We start from the raw sequence: 10,734 nt of genomic DNA on the forward strand, positions 1-10,734 counted from the left end.
GGAGGCTTCCTCCGGCTGTCAATCACAGAGGACGGTCGAACAGTCCCGCTGGTCCGCAGGCGCCTATAACCAACAACAACAACAACAATAACAAACAAACAAAAACATTTCATTATATGATGTTTTAATTTGAGATTCATGTCAGTTAGTTCTGTTTCTTTTTTTTTTTTTTTTTTTTTTTTTTTTAAATTGCTTTGTAGGCGTGTTAGATTTCTTATTCTCCGTTTTCCCTTCGTCAATTCTTGAAATTGACATCAAATTAGGAATATAGGAATTGTTATTATGTCTGGTGGTTTCATCAGAAGCAATAAAAGAGGAATTGTTTTGTCAAAATACTTGTTAAACTACCCTTTATAACCAGGGGCGGTGCTGCAAGGGGGGGCATAGGGGTTCCCGCAGCCCTCCTCTGGCAAAAAGAAAGAAATTCATCACCATTATGTCCATAATCTGTTCTAATCATCAATAGTGGATATTTAGCCTAAATAAAAACAATTTAGTTTAGGGAATTTGCAGCTTAGGCCTATAGATTTGGTCTCTTCTATCTAGATCAACACTATTTAAGATGAATAAATGGAGGACCTATGTTTTGACAGGTGCCATTAAATTCTCAAACTGCTGCCCTCAAAAATAAACAATTAAACTGAATGCATGGTGTCCCTGCCAAATGTAAGTATGGATTTAACCAGATCTTGGGGTGGAAAGTAACTAAAAATCATTTACAGTACTCCAATTAAGTTCCATTTTGAGGTATTTGTACTTTAAATAAGAAATTATATTTAAACTGTATTCTGTACTCGGCTATATAGCCTAATAACACCATTTCTGGAAGAAATTGTAGATACAACTTTTACTCCACTAACATCTTTACATTTTAAGGCATTTGGATTTTACTTTAAAAACATACAATAAACTTGACCAGCTTGACTTTGATGCATTACTATAGATGACTATTGGGGATGTTGAGACCTGCTTAGGTTAGGCTTGAGCTAATATGATAGAAATATTATGTCAGTCAAGCCCAGTCTGTGCATTCCTATGAGAAACACATGCAGTTGTGATTTGTGTGGAGAGTTTTTTTAGGCTGCAGTTTATGGTGTATTGTTTTGCATTGTATTCTAGGCTGTTCCTAATATTTTGAGTTCTTTATGTACGGTAGGTGGGGTAGAATAATAGAAATACTTTTCATTGTAATCGAGTCCAATGGATCGGAATACAGGTTATTTACAGGTGTTTGAGGATACGAGAAACCAGCAAAGGTACTAGTGGAGATTAGCAAAGATAAAAACAGGTGCAAACATTTATTAAAAATAATGCAGCGAGGTCAGATGGGTGAAGGTACACCACTGTAGCAAAAGGGGACTATTTGTATAATGAGTTATACCTACAATAATTAAATTTGAATGCCACAACTTTGACCTCAGTTTGTCATACTGACAGAAGCACTGCAGTCTTTGTTATTATGATTTAGGGTGCGCCACCACTATAAAAATAAATAACTTTCATGTTTATATTATGAAAATTGTTTTAGTTTTTTGCATAAACATTGTAGTTTTTTTTTTTAGTTTTTGGTCTTTCGTGTATGCCAGAATCTAAGCAAACAACGATTTCAGTGCTACATGGTTTTTTTTCTTCTGTTTTTCTGCATCCTCTACGACTACCCTTGTGTCATAAAAGCACAATCATGCAAAGTATGGCGTCCTGTCACAAATGAAAAAGGAAAAGGCCATTATACAGTTGGGCTAAGATGGACTGTGGATACATGATTTCACAGCATGCTTCAGTTGTGAATGCAAATGGTGTTTCATTGACAATGCAAAATGGCAAGGGATTAATGACTCCGGAGGGGTAATGAGAATAGAAAAACAAGATTTCACTAGTCATCTGAAGGTGAATTTATGTAAATGAGGGATTTTCAGTATGTTCAGACCAGCCCGCACCGGCACACGAGTTAGCATTCAAAAGGAGTGATTGTGCTTCATCTGTTCAAACAAGTTAGTGAAGTAATGACGGGCAGAATATTGAAAAAAGTCACCCTGATTTTATTTTTTTCTAAATCAGACAAACATTTTAGGTGAAGGAAAACATTTGGGGCAAAAAAAAGAAAAAAAACAAACAAGAGAACTTTTTTTTTTTTTTTTTTTTACATTGTAAACAGATCAAATTGGCTCAACATTGCTTGAACTGTAGAGACAATTTGAAAGCAGTTTTGACATGGTTTGCTAAAGAAAGGCACAACTTGGCAAATGCATATCGATAAGGAATGTACAGCAGGGGGCCTAACAAAGTACTCGGACCAGTCTGAGTTGTGTAAAGTGTCCAGTGATACATTCATTACTGTCCAACTCAGCAGGTTGAGAATGAAAACTCTTATCGCATTAATCAAGAAAGAAAAAGAATGTATCCGAAAAAAGAAAATGTACAGAGCATTGCATTGAGAGTAAGGGGGCGTGGGGGAACAACTAAAATCTAAACGAGGTAGAACTTACCCCCTAAACTCAAGCATTTTGTGTATTATAAATAAATTAATGATGCTACAAGTTGATAACATAACCTAGAAAGAAAAAAAACAACAACAACAACAAAAAAAACAGCCTGACAATGACCACAAATTGTTGAGTCAGGAAGGAAAAGTTGCCAAAATTGTTGATTTGCCTTTTCCCCTTTTTGCCGCGACAATAAAAGCAGTGAAATGTAAATGCAACTTTAAAAATGTAAATGCAACTACAACCTGAAATAAAGTGCAGGCATGACGACATGAAGCATACGGTAGCCTTCAGAACTCAAGCCGATTAAATTTGACTCTGCAGATCTGCGAGTTAAATATACGAGAGGCAGGTTGGGGGTCGAAACATCGACTTCAGTAAACCTGACGGGGAAATATGAAATACACGCGACACTACATAGAACAGCACGCCAATTTATCAACCTCAAGGAGCCTTCGTAACAAAGTTAATGGTGCCCCCAAACGCAACGAGCGAGTTTGGTTCAGATCAGGCACTTGGCAAAAAGTTATGAGTTATCAACTGTTGTGTCTTGGCACCAATGAAACAAAAGATGTTGTAATCGTCATCATCTAAAACCGATGACTCAGCTGTTGCACTTTGCTTTAATAACAGGCAAAAGACGGTGGAATAATCTGTCAGTCTGATCAACAGTCCCTTTAAGAAGAGACAAGCTGATGCCATTTACCACTAAAAGAAATGTACAAATGTCAAAAAAAGAACAAAAGAAAAACCTCGGTAACACAACAGGAGGGGGAAGTAGTCATTATAGACACAAATGGTTAATTACACCATTATCTTCTGAACACTGAAAGCGTGTCCTTACTGGTCAGACTAGTGTCCTTAGAGTCGTGCCCTGAAACTTGTTTTTCCTATTTTCCTAAAGTAAAAAATTAAAATAAAAAAATCCTTCAAAAAAGTCAACAAGGAGACAGTCTGAATTAAAGCAGTTTCAAGTAAGTTATACATTCAAACTTCTGGATAGACAGCAAAACAAAACAAAAAATACCCGCATATATATATACCATATATATGTATGTGTATATATGTATATATATATACACACCATATATATGTATATATACCATATATATGCATGTATATATACCATATGTACATATATATACCATATATATGTATGTATATATATACCATATATATATACCATATATATGCATATATATATATACACACACATGTATGTATATACACACACACACACATATATATATACACATATATATATATATTCATGTAAAGTAAAAATACAACTACAGTAGTGATACCAAGTTCAACTAAAAATAACACTTGAGAATTGAAGAGAAGAGAGCTGCGATGAAGTTCCTGGGAGGAGAAAAAAAAATTCAACCCATCTGGGAAAAAAAAGTTTTTCTCTGAACATTGATTGTACCTCATTCAAAAAACAACAACAAAAAAAAGACACTCATAAACTGAATGGAGATGAGAACCTGATGACTACGAGAGGAAAAAAAAAAAAAAAAAAAACTAATTAACTGCAATTTTGCCCTCCTCCATGAAATGTGGGAACTGAGATTTTGGCACACTGTCTGAGCTCGTCTTCTCGATTTCGGCCATGGTGGCGGGCAAGCTGGAGTGAGATACGTCCATCTTCATGAGGCCTCCGGTGGATCCGATCAGAGGCCCGCCGGCGGGGCTCCCGGAGAGCGGGATGCCGCCTCCCTGGATGACGGAGATCTCATTGGTCTTCATTGTCAGGCCGCCGCTGAAGGCGGCGGCGGCGTACTGGTTCCACATGGAGGGGTCAAAGTTCATTGGCGGCGGGGCGCCCAGCTCTTTGGGGGGCTGCATGATTTCTGGCAGCATCTTGGCCTCGGAGCTCATCGCCATTAGCGCCATGGGATTATCCAGGGAGAGACGCTGGCCGCGCCGTGACGAGTTGTTCCACATGTGAGTGCCAATGTGCACCTTAGAAACGAGACATCACACAATTAAAATGAAAAAAAAAAACCGCTTACTCGACAATTTCTGAGTCAAGCGGACGACTCACCTTCAGATTTCCCTTGGTGGTGAAAGCCCTGCCGCAGATGTTGCAGCCGAAGGGCTTCTCCCCTGTGTGAGTGCGCTCGTGGATCTGCAAGGCGCTGGCGGACGAGAAGTTCTTGCCGCAGGCGTTGCACACGTGCTGCCTGGCGGATCGGCGCTGCGCGCTGGGCATGGGGGAGGCCATGGCGGTTCCCTGAGGCATGTGGGAACTGAACAGACCGTGGGAGCCCAGAGGATTCTCTGGAGGAATCTTCATCTCCAGACTGGTCAGGCTTGAAGGTATCCTCATGAAAGACATGTTACTGGGAACTGTGGAATACGAGAGGAGAATAATATTTAGAGACCGACGCATTCGGTACGACAGCTGTTGAACGTACTTTTTCCCCCTCGAGTATTAAACTCACTGTATTCTCCGTTTGTGAACAACACGCCGGGTTCTTCTTTGATCGCTTTGGGGGTGAGGCTGCTGGAAGCCGTGAGGTCGAGGGCTCCGCCCGACTCGTCGGCGTCTTGAGCGCCGTCGAACTCCGGTTTGGACCCGTTGCGGGCGAAGTCGTCCGCGGCGGACTCGGGAGACTTAATGCTCACGTTGTTCACCGGGGAGGACGAGGGAAAGGACGCGGCCGAGTCGGAAATGGCGGGACTGCGGCCGCTCTGAGAGTCCTGCTCTCTCGGCGCCGGCGGGGATTCCTTGGACGCTCCCTCGCTCTCCGAAGCGGTGCTGCTCTGCTGCTTCAGCGCCAGAGCCGAGGTGAGATTCTGCAAAACGTCGAGGCTGGAAAACGTGGTGGTGGCGGCGGCGGGCGGAGCGAGCTGCTGCGGTTCTTCCTCGGCGGCGGACGGCAGCGGGTTCGAGGCGTCGTTCGGCTGCTGGGAGTTCAGCTGTGGCTCCGGATCTTCCGCGCTCGTTTCGAGGAAACCGCCGGTTTCCTGAGACTTCTCGGGCGGCGAAGGCTCCGTCGCTTCCGCCGCTTCCAACTGGTGCTCCGGGATCGGGGTGTTGGGGATCTGCCCGCCCATGTGCATGCGAATGTGCTGCTGCAGCACCACGGCGTTGGTGAACTTCTTCTGGCAGATGGGACACGAGTGCTGCATCTTCAGAGGCGTGTTGGCCCGGTGCACTCCGTAGTGAGCCTTCAGGTTCCCCTTGGTGGAGAACGCGCGGCCGCAGATCTTGCACTTGTACGGCCGTTCTCCGGTGTGCGTGCGGTAATGCATTTTGAGCGAGCTCTGACAACTGAGCACCCTGTGGCAGATCACGCACTCGTTGGGGTCGCCGCTCCTCTTTTCCAGGCCGTCCACCATCTGCTGGAGTTTCGCCGTCCCGGAGCTTTGCTCTCCCAGCAGGACGTTGCCGTTCACGTGATGCAGCGCGTCGAGCAGATCCTTCGCGTCCTTCGGATTCGGGTCCGGTCCCGTCTCCGGGCCGAACACGGAGGAAACGGACGGGCAGCCGTCGCTCGTCGACGGGGAGGGCCTCTGGGAGAACTGGTCGCCTCCGAAGCCGTCGAACGTCGACTTGAATCCTGTTATGCATGGCGGGTTGTACCCGGTGGCTGGATGCGCCAGCATAGGCTTAATTTCAGTCAGATTTGCCTCGTCCATGGGCACAGACATTCCAAAGGGAATCCCGCTGCTGGTGGGAATACTGTCAAGGTGCTCCGGCACAGGATGAGGATTCATGCCGATGTTGGGATATTTGTCTTTATGCCTCTGGAAATGCACTTTGAGGTTGCCTTTGGTCGTGAAGCGGTTGCCGCAGATGTTGCACTTGAAGGGCCTCTCGCCGGTGTGAGAACGCAGGTGGATCTGGAGGGCGCTGTCGTTGCCGAAGGTCTTCCCGCAGTATTTGCACTTGTGCTTGTATAACGAGTCCACGGTCTTTGGTTCCGGCGGGAGGCTGGGCATCTTCGTCTTGACTTTTTTGGAGGACTCGACCCCTGCTGCTTGGATAGCAGTGAAGCTGCTGGAGAAACCCAGGACACCCGGTGACTGCGGCAGTAGTGCCGGTAGGCGGCCAGCCGGATCCGGAACACCCTTCATGATGTCCGTCTTCGAGGCCGTCTTCGAGGTCATGGAGTCCACTGAGGCGGAGATGCCGGCGGGCGGCGGCAGTTTACCTTGCTTCATTGCCTCCATGGACAGGCTCTGAGTGCCGGTCCTCTTTCCTATCAGAGCCGCCGCTGCAGACAGCTGCTGGGAAAGATGGGCGCCGAGAGCCTTCAGAGGGTCCATCGCTGCCCCGACCGACGACTGCAGACCCAGAGGCGTCATCGTGGCGACTTGAATCCTGATCTGTTCCGTGAGCTGGATCTGCTGCAGCTGCTGTTGCTGCAGGCACACGAGCTGCTCCAGGATCACCGGGATGGCCCGGGTGGCCTCCTGCGACGTCAGAGACGCTTTTGATGAGTGCTGGGAGACGGCCACTTTAGTGTCCGCGATGGTTTCGAGGGTGACGTTGGAATCGTGCACTTTGGGCGAAGGGTGGAAGGCCGTCTCGGGACTGGCCGACATCTCTCTGTGATCCCGGTGTCCTGAGTCCTCTGCGTTCAGGCTGGACTCTTCCTCCGTGCGTTCCAGCTGCTCCGCGTTGGCATGCGATAGGGAATGACCGCTGGACCGGCTGTCGTCGTGGTCGCTGGTTGCTCCTTCGGGAGAACCGTGGGAATATTCCTCAGGCACTTCGTGGCCATCGCCGTCTTTCATGATGACCACTTGCTGACTTTTAGTGCAATTTTTCTCGTGCTCAAGAAATTCTGCCTTGTCAAAGAATTCGGCACAACACTTGTTGCAGACTTGGGTTTCGTCCATTCTGAACTTCTTCACTTTTCCAGTCCCCTCCGCTTCATCATCTCGAACAATCCCTAAAACAAGACAAGATTGAAATTAATAACTCTTCATACAGTTATGGCATGGTTTAAAAAAAAAAAGAAAAAGAAAAGAAAGAAAAACCTCATAAATTACTCATTTTTAAAGATAAACTGATGAACTAAGCTGACTAATACACAGATGTAAGGGCCTATATGTTTGTCGGAGTATCTTAAAATACAGTACAATAGCCCTATAAAATATTCTTTTTTAAAAGGCATGTTACATTTTTGCTGACATGATTTCAAGGTGTTAGTTTGATTACATAATATTTTAGGATGTTCCTCGTATTTTGTCCACTTCCTGTAGATCACTGCAGTGGGCTGTTCAAAACTCTGAATTTAACTGTTGTCCACAGTACCAGCAGAGGGCAATCAACTTACCTTTGACATTACCCAGAACAAAGTCCAGACAAAAGAGCCATAGATTTGGGCTTTAAATCACCATGTTACTGACATAAACAAACAAAAGGGGGGAAAAAAAAAAAAAAAAAAAAAAAAAAGATTTGCCTCTGGTGACACATTCAAAAACAATATTTGTGTCCAATGACATACCAAAAATCCAGTAAGAGTTCAACCTTGATTCCATGATTGAATTAAAAACGTCCCACTTGGCATAAAACAAAGAGCGGCCCAGAAACACAAAGCCAGACACTTACAATGCAAATGTATTGAAAAAGACAAAAAAAAAACTAAGTGAAGGGAAAGTTAAATGCTGATTAGTTTCACAGCCTGTGAAAACCTGATAAGTGCTCCAAGTGTGCATTTTAATTTGCCTGCTAACCAAGAGGCCATTTCACAACTGGGTGTATTGTTAAATGCTAATGCCTCTGAGAAAAGGTGGGTAGGACCCCCCCACCCCCGTTTGCATTTGCCCAAGGAAACTATTCGACTTGGTAATTGCTCACCAGGAGGCACCGAAACGGCTGAAAAAAAATTAAATAAAACAGTAAGCATGGCGCTGCCACACAAACACACGTTTGCTCGCAACACAGCCGAGTTGCGCTTAACTTCAATGGGAGCAACAACAACAACAACACACACGATGTCGATATTAATAATTAGAATATGTAATCTAATACAATTTATGAAACAAATACACTAGTTTGCCACTTGACGGCGCATGACCTGCAGCTGATCACCTTTAGTGTGTACGCGCGTGTGTGTGTGTGTGTGTGTGTGTGTGTGTGAGGGGGGGGGGGGAACACATGACACGAGGTCAGACTCTACCTTCACTTTATGCGCGTTAGATCAGTACACAAACGCGGTCACACAATGTTCATACAACACAGAAAACACAGCAGCTCGCGAAAAACCTTAGTCCACCCCCTCCCCCCCACCCACCCCATTGTAAAAAGGTGGAGGTCTCACACGGCAGAGTTGCTGCAGCTTGCATATATATGGCAACGCCAAAAACGCCGCACCCCCACCCAGTCTCCACAAAAAGGCCACTGCTCCATCCCCCACCCCTCTACATATGTACCAAAGGAAACAGTCATGCATTAAACTGGGGGATTTATTGCCTTCAGGTCAGCTTACTCCAGAGTCACATTTCATACAGGTTTTTTTTTTTTTTGAGATACCTTTTGTTTCAAACTTCTGTTGTTGTTTTTTTGCGCACACTAGTAAACGTATATCACCGAAATAGTAACATCACAATGAACAAATGTTTTATTGGAATTGGGGAAGAAAAAAAAAAAAAAAGGGAGCTATTTAGATGGTTAAATTTACGACACAAATGAGCAAATGTAACAACGGCCGTCGAAATCAAGCCGAAACTGATGCATCGCCGCCGGTTGCACGTGATATTTGTTTTTCATACTCAATAAAAAACCGGTTAGTAACATCCGAACGACTTTCAAAACTCGCACGCGACATTTTTTGACCAGCCTGGGTAAGTCATCCAACTTCCTGAGTGCGTCTACAAAAGAGCCCAATCAGAAAGAAAAGACAAATATCAACAGGTAGGAACACACGCCACAATGTATCCACACACACACACACAAAAAAGGACTTCAAAGGGTTTCACCGTCTTCAACTCTGCCCCCGAAACAACGACTCCAACAAACCTACACGTTACAGTTTCAATGAAATTAGATTTAAAAAAAAAAAAAAAAAAAAAGTTACCAAAAACGGGCAGTAATTCGGCTCCGTGTGAAAAGTGTCGCGTTTTTAAGCCTCGCGTAGCACCTGTGTTTAAAAAAAAAAAAAAAAAAAAAAAAAAAAAAGCATTTCTCAAAATTGTGTCGCTTCCAGGACTGCGGAGTTTCAGCCGGTTCAAAAAATAATAATAATAATAATACGGGAGACAGCAACAGGTCAAAGTAAAAAAAAAAAAAAAAAGTCAAGCCCTCCTTCCAAACAAACGTCGTGGATAAAACAAAAGAAATGCCGATAAATAGCAGCGCAGCGTGGCGACGTTAAACGTGTAAAAAGTTTCTGTTTTGCGTGTGTAAAACTTACTATTTTCCGCGGAGCCGGGCTCGTCGGAGTTGATGTGTTGCGGTTTGGCTTGCTTGCGCCTCGACATGGTGCGACCATCAGGAGCGGAAAAAAAAAAGTCACAGACAATTTTCCTCAACCTTCTTCAACAAATTCTTCGCCTGGGAAGAAAAAAAAAAAAAAAAAAAAAAGAAAAAAAAAATTTGCCCCTCAAGTGGAAATGCGCATGTCAACGTAATTATTATTATCAATAATGCATTGCGATTTATCGCGGTGCTCTGACAGCTGATTGGCTCCAGTCCAAGTACTAACACATTATTCAAATGCGCTCCGTATTGATGAGCGGGGCGCAGCGCCGGGAGGGAGGGCGGGCGGAGCTACGCTAGTGGCCGGACTGCAGGATGGAGGCAGGGTTAATAACCCCCCCCCCCCCCCCCCCCCCAACTTATCGCTCTTCTCCTCCTCCATGACAAAAAAAAAAAAAAGAAAGAAAAGTCAACTGCCACGGATAGACACAAGCGAACTAAACATCAGTCAGACGTTTGTGTTGATTGGTTGACCACTTCAGAGCCATTTAAAACTCGATTTATTTATTTTTATGACCCTATCCCCGAATACAGTTAATCTCTGTGGCGTTTATCTGATTAATAGAGGCTTTTTGTTCCGTGACTGCTGCCCATCACTTACCAGGAAACATTTTACAGCTTCGTCTTCCTGAATCTCTGTCTCTGTATTCATAATGTTCCTGTAAGCAAATGTGGGGCAATAGAGGGGGGAGAAGAAAAAAAAAAGTCAGTTTATGGTCGTCAGAGCATACTGTAACAGCATCACAACAGTGCTCTTAATGTTATGCTTCTTTTTTTAATATTATTATTATTATTATTATTAGATGCTATGGT

The 10,734-nt window shown here is 44.3% G+C and overlaps 1 protein-coding gene across 1 annotated transcript; it reads right to left on the reverse strand.

The window, feature by feature from the left end:
- Window positions 1-3,911: 3,911 nt before the first annotated feature.
- Window positions 3,912-9,923, reverse strand: sall4 (spalt-like transcription factor 4). Its single transcript, XM_069141806.1, has 4 exons — window positions 9,857-9,923; window positions 4,931-7,390; window positions 4,531-4,835; window positions 3,912-4,448 (listed from the first exon to the last, which is right to left on the reverse strand). The coding sequence occupies exons 1-4, from the start codon at window positions 9,921-9,923 to the stop codon at window positions 4,008-4,010; spliced, it is 3,273 nt and encodes a 1,090-aa protein (XP_068997907.1). The 3' UTR covers window positions 3,912-4,007.
- Window positions 9,924-10,734: the final 811 nt, after the last annotated feature.

This window comes from Embiotoca jacksoni, unplaced genomic scaffold, assembly GCF_022577435.1.
Source record: "Embiotoca jacksoni isolate LCO1_2020_lvr unplaced genomic scaffold, fEmbJac1.0.p SCAF_91, whole genome shotgun sequence".
Classification (NCBI taxonomy): Eukaryota; Metazoa; Chordata; class Actinopteri; family Embiotocidae; genus Embiotoca; species Embiotoca jacksoni.